This window comes from Uloborus diversus, chromosome 10 (genome assembly GCF_026930045.1).
Source record: "Uloborus diversus isolate 005 chromosome 10, Udiv.v.3.1, whole genome shotgun sequence".
Classification (NCBI taxonomy): domain Eukaryota; kingdom Metazoa; phylum Arthropoda; class Arachnida; order Araneae; family Uloboridae; genus Uloborus; species Uloborus diversus.
The window spans coordinates 110,002,917-110,024,463 of record NC_072740.1 but is presented as its reverse complement, the minus strand read 5'-3'; the positions used below and the strand labels follow the sequence as shown (position 1 = coordinate 110,024,463).

At 34.8% G+C, this 21,547-nt stretch overlaps 1 protein-coding gene across 1 annotated transcript in view; it reads right to left on the bottom strand.

The window, feature by feature from the left end:
• LOC129231439 (sestrin homolog) overlaps positions 1 to 21,547 on the bottom strand; it is a 158,689-nt gene that overhangs the window by 62,504 nt on the left and 74,638 nt on the right. Inside the window, exon 3 of the mRNA XM_054865755.1 lies at positions 11,288 to 11,425. Within this exon, the coding sequence (XP_054721730.1) occupies positions 11,288 to 11,425 (138 nt within the window). The remainder of the gene's footprint in view (positions 1 to 11,287; positions 11,426 to 21,547) is intronic.

Below are 21,547 nucleotides of genomic sequence, written 5' to 3'. Positions count from 1 at the left end.
TTTCAGATAGACAGTTTCCTCACAAAAATGTATTACGACGGGTTCCAAATGTGTGAATCTGCCACTGGTTGCATAGAAAAGGAATAAAAGGTGGAGAGAATGAAGCCTTTTATTCCTGAAGCAAAGATCCTAAGTCACATGACAGCATTTGAAGTAAAGTATTGGAAGAAATAAGGTTTCTTTCATTTGTTTATTTATTTCAAGCAAAACGTGTTGCTCACTCGTCGTAGTTGAATCACGTGACTTGGGATCTTTGCCTCAGCTTTCCCATCGCCAATGACTGGACTTGCTCTATTTACTAATTTCTGCTCTAAGGACATAACAATGTGTCGAACAAGTCATTTCTGTTTAATGGCAGTATGAAAAGCGCAGCAGGGAGGACAGGAGGGGGGGGGGTCAAATCATCCAGAACTCTTCGTTTTGAGTCATTTTACTAATACTAGTAAGCTGTTTTATGTACATGAAAGCAATAGCTTGACGAGCCTCCCCCCAGCAGGTAAATTCTGGTTGTACAAATGACCGCAATATTCATTCATTTTATAGCTTCTTTTGAAGCAAATCTCAATATCTGTTTACTATGCGATACATTACAAAACGTATTAATAAAATTTCCATAAATAATGCTTTTTTTACATATAAAGGTACAAGTATTATCTTTTAAAATGCTTCTCAATAAACTAATCAAAAAGGAGTTTATTGCAAGTGTAAATTAAATCCCACCAAAAACATTCTGTAAAAAACTAGCCAAGTCTCGATGGAGCTGTTTGTTTATCTCTAAAAAGTAATGAAATCTAAACAAAGTCATGACAAGTCGAAGGTTCCTTACCGCGATTGCTTTATTGTTATAGTTAATGTTGTGTGACTTGGCCGTTAAACATTCTTTATACGTTGGTGGGTACAAGTCAATTTTGTTTAAACGTTTTCCAAGTGGCAATTTTCCATCGTCAATGGGTAGCGGTTCTGGCGACAGATTGGTGCAATCGTGTCATGGAGCACCTGTTTTTGTACCCTTGTGTATACTCTTTAACGGCTAAGTCACACAACATTAACTATAACAATAAAGAAATCGCAGTAAGGAACCTTCGACTTGTCATGACTTTGTTTAGATTTCATTACTTTTTAGAGATAAACAAACAGCTCCATCGAGACTTGGCTGGTTTTTTACAGAATGTTTTTGGTGGGATTTCACTTCTTTTTGTAGAAACATTTAATTTGTGTGATGTTCGAGTAGACTAAAGTTAGGCTAGATTAAATTAGAAGATGTGTCCCACTACGCTGGACTTTCGCAATGACAGTCGATTTTTTGATGTACCAAGAGTAGAAGGGGGCATTACCATATCTAATACAGCTGAGACCAGCTGAGGGTTCTTCATTAGATACTTCAGACTTTCGATTTTTGACATCAAATGAAGCGGCCCACCAAGTTGAATATTTTTTGTAAAGGCGGTTAGCCTATTTTTTATAGTTTTCCCTTTATGTAGTCATCAAACCCTAACTCTGTACCAAATTTCACCTCTCTGAGTTTATGGGAAGTACTAATTCTATTTTGATGATCATGAGTGAGTGAGTGAGTGTCATAAATGCGAAACTTTGCTTTCGCTTAACTTCGGAACTAAATGACCTACAGACTTGAAATTTCGGATTTCCAGTGTGTGATTATAGCTTACTGGAGGACGAAAATTTCTGCGTTCTGGTCTCATCAGAAGGTTTTCAAATAGGGGCCTGAAAATGTGGCGAAATGGTTCCAGTAAAGGATGGTACGGCAGTGTTTGCTTCGCGCTCGACTTGGCTGGGGCACTGCCGTGCCCCTCGATTACTAAATACAACTACTACGCATTTTCACAGCGGCAAAATTCTTCTCTTTTTTGTAAAATGCCAGATTCATATCATCTCCTTCTTAAAAGAAACGATATTAACGTACTTAATACTTCGTAATCGCTAAAGCATTCAGTGTTTCTTTCACCACGGAGTTTCCAAAACATAAATCGCAAATTTAACAAACAAAAAAAATATTTTAAAAGAAAGCGCTTTTCACTAACTTTAACATTGAAGTTAATTTCAATCAAATCTTCATTTTGCTTTTTATTGCTTTTCCGTTTCACCTAAACGAGGACAAGTGCTTAGACAACTGACTAAAAGACAACGGCAGGCGATTAAATGTTCTTGATCTAGCACTGAAAATCGAGAAACCTTTCGTCTTCCTTGACAGATGGCGCCACCACATACCTTCGTCTCTTGTCTTCGCTATTTTTTTGTTTCACTGCATAGTAGTCGGCGAAATTTAATTTGATTAAATTATTTGCATTTTAACAACTCTAGATGCACATAAAAAATTAAAACCGCGAACGGTTAAGTGAAACTTTAAGTGCTGCAGGCTTTCATCACCAGCATTCAACCCTACTTCATAAAATCGCTCCAAAAAAAAAAAAAAAAAAAAAAACAAATTATCTATGCTTCTAATTCTTCTCAATGGTAACAAAGCAAAAACAAAACCCTATAGCTTGGTCCCAGGGGCGTGCACCGGGGGGAGGGGGGGGGGTGAGAAGGGACACCTGTTGACCCGGTCCGAGCCTGAATGGGCCAATACTTATAAAACTAGGGGTGAAATATAGGGGTAAACGTTATAGAGGGGGCCCCGGAAAAGTCATTTATTGTGATGGCTGATGGGCCCCAAAATTTCTGTGCACGTCCCTGCTTGGTCCTTAACACGATTTCGCGGTGTTTGCTTAAAAAAATATTGTGCTTAATTGTCCAGTTCAAAAAGGAAGGGTCAGATAATTCCAGATCATCACATTAATTTGAAAAACAGGTTTTTACGAAATTATATATTGACGCCCCTAATATACTTGCTTGGGCCAGCTTCTAAGAGACGGGGACATCACTCCCATTGCAAAAAGAAGTTAATTTAGTATATAACTGCCCAATTAAATCGATATCAAGCTTATAAGAACATATTTCTTTTCGTACTAGTCAGGGGTGCCCACAGGGGGGGATTATGGCGCAAGTTGCGCCATCAAAATTTTTGAGGGGGATTTTTTTTCCCAGAAGGTTTTTTTTCCCTTTAGAAAATGAAATTTTTGAACTTTGAAAGGAAAAAAGATTTAAACCCATTCAACAAGAAATTGATGCATTAATACTACTTTTTTCATGTACTCTTCAGGACTGTCGCCGTAGCAGCTCCCCCCTCCCCATTTTTTAGAAGGGGGCCGCCAATTTCATTTTAGCAATGCAACTAACGAAGAAAATGGGAATCTCTTCGTCGTTTTTCAAAATTAAAATAGTTATTATAAGTGAACAATTGAAATAAGTGACAAAGAGTCTTTTTGTAAAATTTGAATAGAAAATGTAATTTTAAAATACAATTTAGGAACATCCATGATTTCTTTTTATTAAGAGTATCTAAGTAAGGGCCGCAGAAATGTACGCTTCAAACACTTTTATTAACGCAAAAAAAAAAAAAAAAAAGTATTCAGTACACTACACTCTTGATTAGGCCACAGAGTGGGCATGTCTGCCTAGGCGGAAACTATGGGCTCGGCTCAAATCAAAGTACTGTGCATAGAGTAAAATTAGCGTAATGGGAGGGAGGATTGGCAACAAAACTAACATGGTGCACGCCTTGTCTGTCGGCAGCCCTGGTTATACAAAACCATGCTTCATGATTCTTCAGTTAAAAAGAAAAAAAAAAACATAAATAAATAGGACAGCTTCATTAGGACACCCATAGGATAGGGGTCGCCGAAACATTCCCATATGTATTTATTTATTTATTTAGATGAAGAATGTTGTCCTGAAAATCATTCCTAAGTGGAGAAAAATGTATGGGTCGCCGAAATAAATTTGAAATAAAGAGAGAGAGAGAGAGAGGAAAAAAAAACAGTAAAATGCAAAGAGAGATTCAAAGTATTGTGTAATGATTACTCACACCAAACGTTCTAAATGTTTGGATGTAAAAATCGTAAGTAAATCAAAGCTTAATCAAGAGATGCAGGTGGCATATTTAAAATAAAATGAAGTGGAATAGAGACCTAAGGTATCGCAGAAAATTACCACGTTCGTTCAAAATGTTAAAATTCCTTTTTCTAATGCCGTAAACACTTGTATTTGCAAAAAACCAAAAATATTAGGCGGGAAATAGAAAACTTTATTATGGAAATTCCAAGCAAATAACTGTGTTTGTCAAAGGAAAATTGGAAGAAAATATTACCACAATATGTTTATCAATAATTAAAATTTACAATGAAGATAGGAGGGACGTAGCCAAACTGAACGAAAGAGTGGGGAACTCCAAACCCTTCTTTTTACGTCCCCAAAGCTGGCCTGGAAGTAAGTTTTTAAAACTTAGGTTTTAAAAGAAATCCCGTGAAAACGTTCTCAAACCCCATCCCTTACCCCCCCCCACCTCCACCCCCATCCCTAACGTCATTAAAGATGGCCTACACCTGAGTATTTAGGACTGCAATTTTGAAAAACCGTGAGAGTGCTTGCTCCCAACGTAACCTCCGAGAAACGCCCTCTCAATTAATCATTAATCATCATTCAAGGCCGAATAAATTTCGTCATTTGGACTTTAATGTTAAAAAAGCTCCCTGAGTTGTCCCGAAACTATCGTCCTCCAAATATTACCGAAGATCCTCAAAAATTTCATTGTAAAGGCTTCAACTCAGAACATTTTTCGGGGAAGATCTCCAAAACCTTCTACAGTATTTAAAAGTGTCTACGATTGCGTTAATTAAATTTCAATTGTGAAAAGTTGACAGGGAAGGACTCCGAATCTCTACACGCATTAACATTACCAAAAATCTTCTAAAACTGCGGTTTCAACAGATCGAAATTTTTTCGAGAGAATGCCCCCCCCCCCCCTCTTCTCTTTCCCTCTCGTCAACATCATCGAAAAATGTCTTAAATCTCGCTTTTAGGACTTCAATTACGAAACATTTCTGATCGCGAGCCCTTTCAAAACTCCCCCCTCTCTTCATCGATGGTTGACTTAAATTATGTTTTCGGAACTTTACTTATTAAAAAAAAAAAAAAAAAAACTGGCGGTGCACTGAATTTTAACAAAAAAAAAAGTCTACAATCGCGTTTTTAAGGCTTCAAAATTTTTAAAAAATTCGGGGGTGGGGTGGCCCCTTTCTCTCTTTTCCTTAATATCACCACAGATCGTCTAAAACTGCATTTTCGAACTACAATTTTCAATTTTTTCCCCTGGGACCTCCCTGTAATTGTCACAATCAGAAATAATTCACAATTGGGAATAGGTGCTTGAACTTTGCATTTTGAAAAACTATAGAACGATGACCTCGAGTCTCTTCCTTCCTTAACATCACTATAGATCGTCTAAAATAGTTTTTCAAATAACAATCTTGAAAATTCGCGGGAGACAGCCCCGGGCCGTCTCTTCTGAACATAACTGAATATAAATTCGGAAAAAATATCGGGAGAGGCTATCCTGGACCTCCTCTCTCCTTCCTCCCAAACTTAAAATACAGTCTAAAACTGCGTTTTTATGTCTTCAATTTCAAAATAATGCAAGAAGGTAGCCCTCCGCAACCCCCTAATTCTAATTTAATATTATCCTTACGATTAAATTTATATTGCTAGTACTAAAAGGTCTAGTAATATGACTATCTCTGCTAAACCAGAAGCTAAATCTTCTCTCTCTGCATATTGGAACATGCGTTTGAAACAACTAAGGGGCCGCCAAAAGCGTACCTCCCACCCAGTTTTCTTTTTTGACCTAGCAACGGCTCTGGTACTCTTTCCAAAACTTAATGACCGTGTCTCTTTTTCAATGCAGTTAACATCACAGACGGCATGGAGTTGGTGTCCGTTTCAAAACTGAATCAGACGATTTGATTTCTTTTTAATTTTTCATAAATTTTCTGGAAATAGAACAATTATGCATGATGAATACGTGTAACAGTGATGAGAGGGAGAGAGGTTAAAAATGTTTTATTGTTTGTAATAATTCTGACCAGTATACTTTAGTATTTCATTGAGTCATTTAAAAACTATAGTTTTGAAGTTGGCGAATAACATATTTTTTATCCCTCCAATCGACATTTAATATATTTTCTTCATTAACTATCTTAAGCTTGTGAAGAATTTTTCATTTCACTTTTACCCCCATCTTCTCTACCATTTTTAAACTGATTGTTTCAATTTATCATTAGATGGTTTTTATTAAACCTTTCAGTGATGTTGGTTTTTGCTGATGGAAGTAGAACAGTCTGTTCTTAAGGTGTTTAAATTATTTTTCGTAAATCATATTTACTTTTTTCTATATCTGATATGTGTAGAAGGATATTTGATTCGTTAAAATTCCCGAGTTCTGATTTTCGATGTATGCTTAATAGCTGAATCCATTTTTGAGGATTTCCGTAAAATATCTGTTACGGTGTGTGTAATTCATCTTTTTTGGCTATGCGACTTCAATTTTGGAAAACTTCCGGTAGAGCGCCCTTACTGTAACGGCAGAATAACACCCTCTTTATTATCAAGAGTTATCTAAAACTGCATTTCTAGTACTGCAATTTAAAAAAAAATTATAGGAGAGAGCCCCTGATTCCTCCCTCTTTCCTTAACACAATCAAAGACAAGCCTAGAAATGCGTTTTTGAAGTATCAATTTCAAAAAATTTCCGGGGGAATGGCACCGAAATTCACCTTCCACTAACATTATCAAGATCTAGAAAAACTGCGCTTTTAAAGCTACAAGTTCGAACATTTAGGTGGAGCGCCCCTCTCCCTCCCCCACTCTCTTCAACATTATTGAAAAATCGTCTTAAAACTGGTTTTCAGAGCTTCAATTTCGAGAAAATTTCGGGAGAGCTTCCGAAAACTCTTTTCCTTAACTTCACAAAGGTCAGCTACAACTGCGATTTTAGAGTTCAATTTCAAAATACTGCTTTTCCCCAACCATAGATAGCGTTTTTAAGACTTGAATTTTGAAAATTTCCCTGGGACGAGCCCTAGTATATCTTCATTCCCTAACATTACCACAGATAGTCTAAAACTGCGTTTTTAAAACTACAATTGTGAAAACGAAGAAGAGTCCTCCTTAACACAACGCTAAACTATCTACAATTGCGCTTTTAAAGGTTCAATATTGAAAAATTACCGGGAAGGGGGCACCAAACCATTTATCCCCTAACATCACCAGAGATCGTCTAAAACTAGTTTTAAAACTACAATTTCGAAAATTTTCTGGGGGAGAATCCCTCGACTCCCTATCTAAGTGACAATAAATTTTTGTTTCAAGCATCATATTGTATACATCTAGTAATGACTCCATCCCTAGCCAGAATGTTTAATCCACTCTCCCTCTAATATATTTCGAAAAAAAAATAAGGTGTAGCAAAATTCACTGGTACCCAAAAACTTGTTTACTCAAGGTCCACGTTGTAAACTTTGGGAAGGCAAGGTGGGTCAACAATCCAACAATATTTCAGTTCAAAAGGTATTTGTTAGTGCCCCCCCCCCCCCCGTGAATATGACTGAAAATTAAATAATCTAAAAACTTATGTTTCACCCGATTCGAAAGCGCGAAAATTTTTGGGGGGGGGGAATTTGCGCCATTGAGCTTGGGGGGGATGGGCACCCCTGGTACTAGTAGAAACATTCCAGACTGAAAACTTATCAAAACACACGTTAAGGATTTTTCGAAATGAAATACATTTTTTTGAAAATGATGGTCAGCAAGAATCGGCAACATTTCACGAACACCTTAACTACACAAACAAAGAAGCCTTACAATAAACTGGTAGTTCAAATATCGAGTTTATGAAACACTAAAAGAAAAGCTACTTGGCAATTTAAAGAAGCAAGTCCGTTTAAGATGATAAGTCAAAAAACCAGCTTAAATATATTTTAAAAAATAAATAAAATAAAATAAAATTGAGGATTATTCATAACTCCCTCCGGAGTTTAGGAGCATTATATAACAGTAAAAGACTAAGACGAATCCGAAAAAAAAAAAATCAAAAGAAAAATGAAACTTTTTTTTTGGATATCTTAAATGTGTCCTATGTGCGAATCCTTGGTCACACGGCATACATCAAAGTGATATTCCAGTTTGTGGCACATCCAAATCAAAATGGTACTTTCTGCGTTATTACGAACACGTGTTATCAATTTGCCCATTTTTTGTTTACACCGCAAATCATAAAGCACTTTTTGAACAAGGGCATTTGTCCCCTTTTCGGAAAACTTTTAGAATCAGTTCTAAGAATACTTATTTCACTTTGTACAGTTTTTGATCTATCTGTAGCACAATTCAAAACGTGCAACTTTTTTAGCACTTTGAGTTGAGCCACCCGAAGCGTCGAACCCCCAGTTCTCGACTCGACTGACATGGCCTCTCGTTAGTCCTGAGGTGATAAAGATATTCCATTGAAAATTAGAAAAGTTGTTTTATTGCGTCTTATATAGCAAAATAAAATTTAACAATTACCGTTTAGCAAATACGAAATTCTAAGATTATGATATTTCATTAATTTCCTTTCTCTTTTTTTCTTTCATGCTTCTGAAATTTGTGGTTGCTCTTATACAGCTGTTAAAACACGTTCTTTTCCGTGTTGCTACTTTTTTCACCTTCACCTTTATCGCAACTACTCCACAGTAAGGTAAAGCAATAAAATCTCATTCTTAATCAAACTGAAGGGGGAAAAAAGTCGTAAAAATAGCCGAATTTACTAGCGTTCTGAAACGATAACGACAAAACACAAATGTGTGATGTTAAAAAAATAATAAAGTAAAGTAAAAAATAAATTAAAGTTGAAGGAAAAAAAAAAACAACTTGAATTTGTTCATAACAGAATTAATCTTTCGCAGTTTAGGGCTACTAACTAAAAATATTACTTTTCGTAAATATCATAAACACATGTAAGATATTTAGCAGTAAGTTACTGCCCCTAGGCCATGGCTAAGGCAGATCTACATGCAGTATTCCAGATAGCCCGGTTATCATATACAGAGACTAATAAGAACGAAACTGCACTCTCTGGATGTGATAACTAGACTGCCTGTTATATTGCATGTACAAGTACTAAAATTTCCTAGTTTGCTAATAGAAGTCTACTAATAGAAGCACATTTTGAATACTTTTTAATACTTATAAGCAAATCCTATTTATTAAAGAAAAACTTGCCGGACACATTTTGGAATAGTTTTCGGAACATTTACGACTACACTTTTCAGAGCACTTATTTATTTTAGTTGACTTTTTGAACACATTTAGGAACGCGTTTAAGAACATTTTTCAAAATGATTTAGACAGATTATCTTTTCAGAATAATTTGAAGTAAACTTTGGTCACAGCTGTTAATTTTTACTGTTTGTGCCGAGTTAAAAGCTATTTGCGGAGAGGCAGCTGACTCCGACCGAGGAAGGCCAACGCCGAAAAACATATTTTCAATTAGAGAAATATTTAACGGTTTTTCTGTCTGTTAGTTAACGAAAGCTGTTAAACTTTCTGTGCGTTCAACATATCATTTTTAGACTAGTTAGGAAAACTGAAATGGCAATAAACGCATCTATTTACCAGTTTTTCAGAAATTACCCCAACCTTGAAAAGGGAAACTTACAGGCGCTGTTCTCTTCGCCAACTTTTTCTTCGTGTAACTGTACTTTCGTTACAATCATTATTGGAATGTGGAGTGAAATACCCATCATTAAATATTCCCCCCTCTTGAGGTTAACCCCTCTCCTCAGAATGCAAAAGTGATTAAAGCAAAAATTTTGAAACATTACGAGATGATGTTTTCTCAATTTGACTGTAAAGGAACTGATGGATCACACTGTAAAAACGGTTCAGAAATGTTCCTGGAAAATAATGGGCAGCTGATGTGCCCAATATCTTCCATTAATATATCTTAAAAATGCCAGGAACGTTTTTCGCTAAAATTCAGTAACCCTCTGAAAAAATTAGAAATCTTCCTGTTTAAATCCAGTCGTATCTCTGGAACTCAAGAGTGAACTTAAGTAGGCATAATATAACAACTTAACACTTTCCTGCGTTTTCAGGAAAGCTCCAAAAGCACTATTATAAACATGGCCAAAGCTAATGCGGAATTGCAAGCAAGTAACGATCAAGAGTTTTAACTCGCCTGCAGTTCTTAGCAAAGCCACTTAGTCCATTGACTGATTTGCGCCCTCTGGACGCTTTATCAGTCTGGACTGGCCGCAATCGAGCTGTAGGCGATACACTTTATAAATACGCTTAGTTAATCTTTAAACTGGGAGCTAAAAATATTTTTTACAACAGTGAGAAGTCTGAATTCGTGCCACTTGTAGCAATTCAGGAAACTTTTTGACAATGATACTTGATTTTTCCAGAAAATGGATAAAAACCACTGAATTCCCGGAACGTTACACGGAAGTACTCAGTAACGTTTCGGAATTTTTTTACAGTGCAAATTGAACGAAATTTAGTGTACAAAATTTCATGGTAAGGCTGATCACAGCTATAAGTTAAAAAAGTGGAGTTTTCATTAAACTTTTTTAAGTTGCTGCAAATTTCAACAAGAAGAAAGCCCCTTAACAACAACTAAATACAGAATTATGTAGAGCACTTTATTTATGAAAAATTAACACCTTACCTGGACAGCACACGTAACGTTTAAACATTTCATAAACGTTATGAAATGGCTATAACAACGTTTTCAACCCTTTTACGAAGTTTATGATACGAAGCGTTGTACTTGGGGTGTCTCTGACGTAAATAGTCTCTTTTCCCATGACAGTACATGCTTGGGCTGCATGACCGAAAATAACCCCACTACAGGAGAGAATCATGGCTTCTTATGACCAATATCTCTGAAGAGAAAATTATGACTTGTTATGACCAATATTTCTCAACTCAAGAGATAAGTATGGCTTGTTATGATCAATATCTCTCAACTCGAGAGAAAATTATGACTTGTCATGACCAAAATCTCTCATTCCGAGATAAAATCATGGCCTTTTAAGATCAAACTCCGTCCCCCCAGCAGAATAATCTGCCTGGCTATGACTTACCCCAAGCTAACAAGGCTAATAGAACAGTTTGGCGACTAGCATGAGTAGTGGAGTTACACACAAGAAAGGACTGTTTAACGCGTCGCTAAGTTACGTACGGCGAGTGGTGAAATTACTCGTCCTCTCTAGAGAGTTTATCCCTTGGAATTGACTTGCGACAAGGCTAACTTGCCCCTCTGACTTACCCCCCCCCCCCACCCACCCATACTCCTTTAACCCATGAGAAGAAGATTATGTCTTCTCTACTAGTAATATTAAAAAGTACTCACCATAATTGCAATGTAGTGTCTGTGATCATAACGAAGTGGTCCATCTCCTCTGAGAAGGAAGTTTTGAGTCTTCAGAAATTCATGTAGATACTCGGGATGATAGCTTATTTGATGATAGACGTGCTGTATACCGTCGTTCTGTAAAGAAAAGTGTGGTTAATATAGAAAAAATATACTCAAGATTTTTATAAGGACAGCGATTCTGAAATTTTACTAGTTGAATATAAAAAAAAGTTGTTGAAATAAAAGCATTAAAACTGCGAGTAAAAGAACGTTATTAGAGCGAACAACTAAAACAAGGAATTTTTTTGATATGGTGATGAGAATGTATTCCATTATTAACTGGGCTCAGTATAGCGAATTTATAATCAATCAAAACGTCAAAACAATAAATAACACTAGCCTGCAAAAGATGGATTGCGTCATGTTTTTTTTTTTTTTTTTTTTTTTTTTTTTTTTTTTAACGTTTGAAAAAAAAAAAAAATGTTTCGGACGTAGTTTTTACTATTGAATCAGAATGTGAAATTATGTTCGTCTCATCACTTCAGGTGTTTTCTCAAAGCACAAATTTTAAATTTCGTAATAAATAAAAGAAAAAAAAAAGGAAAAATACACATTTCAAACTTTAAATTAGTCTCAAAATTATTTTTTAAATTATTTATTCATTTACTAACTAATGCTATCATTTTTTATTGATTGAGAGTTCAGGGCTCGAAAACTTCGAGTGGGGAGTGTCAGTTGGTATTTAATGGATTTCTCTTGGCTAAAAGGACACACGGCGAGCCCTCTTCGGATAATTTCTAATTATATTTTCAACTCCATTGTAAAGTTAAGTTATGGTGAACGTTTCGAGCTTTTAAGGGAGCATTACGAGCGTTACGTTACGAGCTTTTTACACCAGTTTCCCGTGAAAAACAAGATTTTTTGCGAAAACGTTTCCTGAATCGCAACACGTTCCATGAAAACTGATTTTTTACTGTGATGAAAAACAATGCCGTTACCAGTGTAAAAATGTATTAGGTTCTTTAGTGTTTCTTTTTCGAACCAGGTGGCAGACAGATTCTCGTTCGGCGAATTCTAAACACAAAACGAACTTTAGTTTGATTGCACCACTTGTAGAAATTATTCGTACTAAAAGTTGTGGTGAAAGTATGCTCTAAATTAGGTGCAACATGAAGGACTATAGCACTAGAATAAATCTTAAAATTTCGTTGAAAATTGTGAGCTTTTACTAAGTTTTCTAGCATTTCAATGGCAGAGTAGTGGGGTAAAAGTTGTGGTTAAACTCGATGTGCATCAAACTGTTCTTGGTGAGCTCATAGTATTACGTTATAGGGTAAGCAAAGAGCTACAAAAATTTTAAATTGCTCACATAGCTTATACATGCGTGCCTGCTGTTAAAAAAAAAAAAAAAAAAAAAAAAAAAAAAAAAAAAAAAAAAAAACGAAATCCAGCCTGTCCTTTTCAAAAGTTATTTTAGGAAAATTTCAAAGTTTTATGAGTATGTCTGGCTCTGTTTCAGATAATTTACTATTTTAATGAAGGTAAGGTTTGGAAAGAACCGGAAAACGTTTGTCAAGAAAAAATATTTTTTACAAAAATCTGTCTACAGGTTTACATTTATGTAGGCAATACAATAGCAGAACTTTAGTTGTGTATCTTCATTGATGCTTAGCTAGTCTATAAAAGGAGAATCTTTAAATTATTCAGATTTAAAAGAAAGGAGGTGCAAAAATGCAGTTGATCACAAGAAGCTTTTCCTAATAAATTATTATTTAATTTTTCTGTTTTCTTGCCAGATTTGCTGAAAGTGGCGCAAGGGCGGATCCAGGAACTTTTCAAGGAAGGGGCGTTTTTTTTACTCTGTACTCTTCGGAACTTCAGTTTCTAAACATTTTCTGAGAAGTATACTGAACTTTATCGTTAACCCTTACGTAATCAAAGGTGTCTTATAATTGTGTTTCTTCGGAAAAATAATTTGAGAGTGTCCTCGAACCTATCGCTCATATCATCTAAAATCGTCTAAAATTAAGGTTTTGGAACTGCAATTTCGAAAAAAATCCTGTGGAAAATTCCAGACCCTATATCTAGGGCTATAAAAAATGGGCTAAAGGCTTCAAGTCCGGGAGAATCCCGAGAAAGAGCGCTCTTTTTCCCTAACAATATTAGAGGTTATCGAAAATCGCCGTTTTTGAAACTTTAATATAAAAAGTATGCCCAAAGAAAGTTTCTGTACCTCGGCTGAAGGAGGGGGCGATCGTCCCCACCCTCCCTTGTATCCGATCTTGATAGTGGCGTTTTATTCAACGAGAAAGAAATGTGCGACCTATAGTTACACAAAAAACTACGTCACTTCTCTCGCACAACTGTTTCCCAATCAGAAATTCAAAGTCTTCCCACAATGAGTTTCGCTTCGAAAGTCAACCGTTTGATCTATCTGAAAGTCACATTTTTTCTGAACTCTCTCTCTCTCTCTCAAAAAAAAAAAAAAACAAAAAACCTTAGAACTTCAAAAACATTTTCCTCGTTTAGTTAAGAATGTTTTCAAGGATATAGATATCCAGTTCCTATATACAGATGGATGTTACTTCGTTCTGTTGTAAATTGACAAATTTCTAAACTTAACTGATGGTTAAACATCTACATTTAGGACACTAAAGGAAATTCGTAAATTTCAAAGTAGGTAATAAATACATTTTTATTTTTTTTGCATCAGTTTACACATACGTCAGACGTTTATAATATGGTGTGCAGAATAAAATGTTGCAAATAGAAAGAGCAAAATTTTTAAATCACTACTTCTAAAGCGCCACTTCGCTTGGAATTTTGAAGACAAAAGAATGAGTGAGAATACACGCACATGGCCGCATTTACAAAAGTGACATTATGTGCTCTAGCAGAGGGTGGCAGAGTTGTTATTTTTTCTTACAATCCATAATAAATTTATGTTCAAAACGTAGTGTTTACACTACCGAACGCTTGACTACTACCCAAATACTACTTCTAACCACAGCGCTCACTCCGATTACTCAGAGTGGGCGTGCTAGAACGAGTATTACCAAAGCGGGTACGCTGGGTTAAGCTGTTTTATTCATTGATTTCAATCAGGTTTTAAATCATACTGGTAGTTTTAATGCTTGTTTAGAACTAAGCAGTTGGTTATAGTTCGAAAAAAAATTATTTTTCGAATTTTGATATGTATAGTCTTAGTAGTTGATTTCAACAGTTCTCCATTAAAACTTTAACCTCCTGGGATAATGTCTTCGCGTTCCTAAAGAACTTCAAAAAAAGCCCAAAAGAGCAAAAAATCGACTTTTTTAAACTTCTTTTATTTTTACAAATTTAAAAATATTAATTTTCAAAAACGCCCGGGAATTTAAATATTAATTCCAAAAGTAACACTACTCTCTCCTCAAATTTTCAACTCAATAGAGTCATTTCTTTGGGATCCCAAAAAGCCTTAATAATTCACCAAACTCTGACAATTCCCATGCTATTTCAAAACAATATTGCAAAGAGAAAAATATAAATTGCACGTAATAAGTGCATAACAAACAGAACCTAAAAACTGTTCATACTACATTATATTTAAAATAATACTATAGATAAACTGACAATACCAGGTAATGTGATAATTTGGACAAAAGAAGCGGCTTAGTTCCAATGTCGAACAGGGCGTTTTTTGACAAACATTTTGGAGGGGAAGAGAAAAACAACCAAGGAAGCCTTTTAGGGTGTATTACGAGTATTTCTAAGCATCAGAAAAGACGAGATCTAAAAACAGTTGGTCAAAAAATCCCTACAGATGTTCTGTGACCATTGATGACATAATACATTCCTGAAACTCCATTCTTGTTCACTTCCTCCAGAATATTTTGCCTAAAAACTGAAACTAAGCGATGAGCATGAGGAAAGGTTTCGCCAAGATATATCTCTACAATTGAGGCAGGGAAAAGCAAAGGGATGTAAGTGGAAATTTTCAAGTTTTGAGTAAAACGCGTTTAAAGATAACATCCTAGGTAAACTTTCATTGAAATTTTTTCTAAATCATGCTGTACAGCAGCACCTACAAGGGCTACTAGTTCTATCTCTTGCCCCAAGACAGAAGAAAGGTACCCTACTATTTGTACTGGTTATTTCCAAATTTTTAATTTTGCCACTTGCATCCCTTTGCTTTTTCTGCGTCAATTGGTCACAGAAATCAGGGTCATTGAGCTGAGTTAATGCTCACAAATACTGCTATGCTTTTACAAAAGATTATCCTTTTAATACGTACAAGGAGCAATAGAAAATGAGGCATTTATAGCAATACGCTAAAAAACAACTGCTGCCTTCCGAAAAATAAACATTATTTAACGAAACAGGACCTATTACAATTATATACAGGGTGTTCCGGTTTAACCTGCATGACCTGTATTTTCACAACCGTTAGTCCTAGATTCATACTTTCAATTGCAAAAATGTTCAAAATTAAATGCATAGTTAAGGTATTGAAAGTTTGAAGCGAAAATAAAAATGAGTCATACAAAATTTAACTTTTTATACCGGCCCTAGGTCCTCTAACTTACATTTATTGAAATGATCTCCATTGAAAAATAATTCCAACGTAAAAAGTTTAACGTTAGTACGACAAATATTTTCCGAGATATGAAACGCAGCGTTTTGTGACTTAAAACACTTTACACTTTCCGTCAATATTACTTTTTGGGGGAAAAGATAATGATTAACTAGAGTTTAAAATTATATGTGTGCATAGAAAGGTTTTTCAATTTTTTGAGGTTTTGTAGTGTGCTTTTGCGTGTCATGACATAATTTTTGCATGTATTTTTGAATAGTGGTGAAAAATGTAAATAAGTACTTTGTTTTTTCACTTCTACAACCTGTCATTCTTCTCAAAGGGCGATGAGGTTCAATCTCATCTTCTGTATGATCCCTTAAAACTTTGAACTCGAATATCTCCTAAAGTTTTGGTCCTACAAATGACAAATTTTTTGTGTAAGTAATATTTCTCAATGGAGATTATTTTCCTAAACATCGGTTAGGAGACCTAGGGCCCGTAAAAAAGTTAAATTTTGTAATTTTTGACTCATTTTTATCTTTTGCTTCAAACTTTCAATTCCTTAACTCTGCATCTGAATTTAAACATTTTTACAATTGAAGTATGCATCCAAGATTAATGGTTGCGAAATTAGAGCTCTTGCAGGTTAAACCGGAACAACCTTGCACTGTAGTGTTTTTCTTTTTAAATTTAGCTTCAAACCATAGGTGGTTGTGGCGCTTCTTTCTCCACTAGGCTTTTGTGTATCTGGAAAACGAGCTAATAATAACAAAAAAAAAATATTTGTTTTTCTTTTTTTTTTTCGACCCAAAATTAATAAGAAATGACTATTTAGAACCAAGATGCGGACAAAAAGTTATTTTTTGTTGCATAGTGACGTTTCGGTATTTTTTTTTTTACCTCTAACGCTCGTTCATAAGTACACGCAACCATTCTTTTAAAATTTTAAAAGACATTATATAATAGACAAGTAGTGCTGGACGTACACCATTATTCATTCCCTGTCGTTTCAAGAATTCAACCTCTTAAATTGTCTGTGAAAAAAAAAAATCCATATGATTCGTTTCTTTCACAGACCACAAGCAAAACGCACAGTGATCCATTACCGACTCAACAGGGATAACTAATATTCTACAGTCATCAAACAAAAAACAAACAATCGATATAGTGTTTCTGATGATATGTTTTTTCATTTTCTTTCTTTTTCCCTGTTACTGCTTTCTTCCCCATTACTTCTTTCTTCCCAATTACTTCTTTCTTTTTTAAACACATGTTTAACGAAATGTTTACACATTTTGATGAAATTCATACGCGAAACAGTCCAACGATCCTCATTTCCTGTCGTTGCGAGGATGGATTTCAGTAAAGAAACTTGCAAAATTTTCAAAAACAAATTATTCACTTCAGTCTTGCATAAAAATAAACAAGGAATTTCAAGCCATTCTTTTAGAATCAAAGCATCTTGAGAGGCATTTGTTACTCCGATGGGCGAAAATGTTATTCGATTTTATTTATTTATTTCTTCTTTTCCCTTCGAATTAAATGTGCTACCAGCATTTTTTTACACTTGGATTCGTCATCTGTAATTGAAATGGACATTTGGAAAGGAGCCTCTCACGAGGGATTTTCAATTATATAGTGAAGCACCGTTTATACGTTAGTCTTTTATACGTTTTTTAAATTGGTTCCTGCAGAGTCCAGTACATATTAACGTACACAAGGGTGGACTGGTCTCGTAAGTGGATACCAACCTTGTCCTATACAGGGCGCAAAAAAAAAAAAAAGTGCAAAAGAAAAAGTTACAAAAAGATGCAAATAATAATAATAATAACAATAATAAATAAATAAATATAACGATGGCACACAGGTTTACGGGTTTAAAGAAAAGAAAAAAAAAGCGAAGTGAAGTCGCACAGGTTTTTTAGCGGAAAAAAAAATGAACAAATAAATAAATAAATAAAAATAAGGAAATTGCACCAAAAAATAAATAAATAAATAAGTGTTTAGACTTGTGGACGCATTGGCGGGAGGGCGCATCGGCCCGCGGGCCGATGGCACGGTTGGCATTAAATCAATGTCTCAAGCATTTAATCATTAAATCAAAGACATTAAATCAATGTCTCAGATCGTAACACAAGGTCCCTTAGTCCCTCATTCCTCATGAGATATACAGGTAATGTATATGCTCCGCATGAAACAGTGAATTGGGGTATAAATATATGACTTAAATGATGAAATTGCTTGTAGATTCTTCAGTAAATTCGTGCATTGGTTAGCCACATGACACAAATTTATTTATTGAATGTTGTCTCACTCAATTGTTAGTTGAAAAAAATTCTTTATGGTTTTACAGGAGTTGTCCACAAATGATATAATGATATGCTTTGAGGAGAGAAGAACTTGTGAGTTTGTGACAAGGGGAAATAGGGGGGGGGGGGAGAGAACAGGAAGTTTACAGTAACATATTTTACCTAAACAAAAAACATTTTTCATAATGATATGATTATGCAATGTTGGCTGACGTGACAAGGAGATGAGAGGGGATCAATTATGTTAAACTATGAGTTTTGGCAACATCCAAAGAGCTTTAAATTTCACTTTTAAGTCACTAAGTTGCAACTTTCAACAAGAACGAATTTTCCTATCATTTCAATTTTCGTACCACTTTAAAGCCCGTATAATACTACAACAAATACAGTTTCTTTGGTAACTATTATATTCAGCAATTTTGTTGTACGCAATCAAAAAAGTAACCGATGTATAACCACTTTTAAGTAACTTAAATGGAATTGCACTAATGCTTTAGTTTAATGACGTTGAGCTTTCTTGTGTGTCGCTGGAAACTTTAAAACGTTTTCGTAAAGTGAGTTTTTTATTGATAGTATGACTTTTCATTTTAGCAACGATCTTTTAGTGTGAAACGCGAGACTTTAAACCTCTTTTCTAATACCCCTCGATATTCTAGCAGAGGGTGGCAAAATTGTTATTTTTTCTTACGATTCAACATAAGTTTATGTTCAAAACGTAGTGTTTACACCACCGGACGCTTGACTACTACCCTAATACTACTTTTAACCACAGCGCTCACTGTGATTACTCAGAGTGAGCGCGCAAGAATTAAAAGGAAAAAAAAACGCATTCCACAGCGCTGGGTTAAGCTGTTTTATTTATTTCTTTCAATTAGGTTTTAAATCATACCGGTAGTTTTATTGCTTGCTTAGAACTAAGCAGTTGGTTACAGTTCGAAAGAAAATGATTTTCGAATTTTGATATGTATAGTCTTAGTAGTTGATTTCAACAGTTCTCCATTAAAACTTAATCCTCCTGGGGTAATGTCCTAGCGTTCATAAAGAACTTGAAAAAAGCCCAAAAGAGCAAAAAATCGATTTTTTAAAACTTCTTTTATTTTTACAAATTTAAAAATATTAATTTTCGAAAACGCTTGGGAATTTAAATATCAGTTCCAAAAGTAACACTACTCTCTTCTAAAATTTTCAACTCAATAGAGTCATTTCTTTGGGATCCCAAAAAGCTTTAATAATTCACTCAAACTCTATTTCCATGCTATTTCAAAACAATATTGCAAAGAGAAAAATATAAATAGCACGTAAAAAGTGTATAACAAACAGAACCTAAAAACACAACCGTTTCACAACCGTTAGTCCTAGATTCATACTTTCAATTGCAAAAATGTTCAAAATTAGATGCATAGTTACAGTATTGAAAGTTTGAAGCGAAAATAAAAATGAGTCATACAAAATTTAACTTTTTACAACGGACAAAGGTCCTCTAACTTACATTTAGGGAAATGATCTCCATTGAAAAATAATTCCAACACAAAAAGTTTGACATTAGTACGACAAATATTCTCCGAGATATGAAACGCAGCGTTTTGTGACTTAAACCACTTTACACTTTCCGTCAATATTACTTTTGGGGGGGAAAAGATAATGATTAACTAGAGTTTAAAATTATATGTGTGCATAGAATGGTTTTTCAATTGTTCGAGGTTTTGTAGTGTGCTTTTGCGTGTCATGACATAGCATTTGCATGTATTTTTGAATAGTGGTATAAAATTTAAATAAGTACTTTGTTTTTTCACTTCTACAACCTGTCATTCTTCTGAAAGGGCAATAAGGTTCAATCTCATCTTCTGTATGATCCCTTAAAACTTTGAACTCGAATATCTCCTTGAGTTTTGGTTCCTACAAATGACAAATTTTTAGTCTAAGTAATATTTCTCAATGGAGATTATTTTCCTAAATATCGGTTAGGAGACCTAGGGCTCGTATAAAAAGTTAAATTTTGTAATTTTTGACTCATTTTTATTTTTTGCTTCAAACTTTCAATTCCTTAACTCTGCATTCAGATGCAGAGTTAAACATTTTTACAATTGAAGTATACATCCAAGATTAATGGTTGCGAAATTAGAGCTCTTGCAGGTTAAACCGGAACAACCTTGCACTGTGGTGTTTTTCTTTTTAAATTTAGCTTCAAATCCTAGGTGGTTGTGGTGCTTCTTTCTCCACTAGGCTTTTGTGTATCTGGAAAACGAGCTAATAATAACAAAAAAAAAATATTTTTTTTTTTTTTTCGACCCAAAATAAATAAGAAATGACTATTTAGAACCAAGATGCGGACAAAAAGTTATTTTTTGTTGCATAGTGACGTTTCGGTATTTTTTTTTACCTCTAACGCTCGTTCATAAGTACACGCAACCATTCTTTTAAAATTTTAAAAGACATTATATAATAGACAAGAAGTGCTGGACGTACACCATTATTCATTCCCTGTCGTTACAAGAATTCAACCTCTTAAATTGTCTGTGAGAAAAAAAATCCATATGATTCGTTTCTTTCACAGACCACAAGCAAAACGCACAATGATCCATTACCGACTCAACAGGAATAACTAATGTTCTACAGTCATCAAACAGAAAACAAACAATCGATGTTGTGTTTCTGATGATATGTTTTTTCATTTTCTTTCTTTCTTTTTCCCCTATTACTTCTTTCTTCCCAATAACTTCTTTCTTTTTTAAACACATGTTTAACGAAATGTTTACACATTTTGATGAAATTCCTACGCGAATTAGTCCAACGATCCTCATTTCCTATCGTTCCAAGGATGGTATTCGGTAAAGAAACTAGCAAAATTTTAAAAAACAAATTATTCAATTCAGTCTTGCATAAAAATAAACAAAGAATTTCAAGCCATTCTTTTAGAATCAAAGCATCTTGAGAGGCATTTGTTACTCCGATGGGCTAGAATGTCATTCCATTTTATTTATTTATTTCTTCTTTTCCTTCGAATTAAAAGTGCTACCAGCATTTATTTTTACACTGTGATTCGTCATCTGTAATTGAAATGGACATTTGGAAACGGGGCTGTCACGAGGGATTTTCAACTATACAGGGTGTCCCAAAAGGTCGTTTACAAACTTAACATGCTGGTCTGTCATATCATGATGAACAAGATTTACATAGGAACACGTGTTCCCAAACGCAATGCTGGCGCACTACATGCACACAAAGTCAGACACTAACAGATGCACAACATGTCGCATATCTATTACAAAAAGACAGTTTTGCACAACATTTTAATTTTTAAGGAAAGCTTAAAGTAGTTGATAAAATTTCCGTCCTGTCAGCTCTCATAATCACGTTAAAACGACAACGCAGCGATCGGTGAAATCTTGTCCG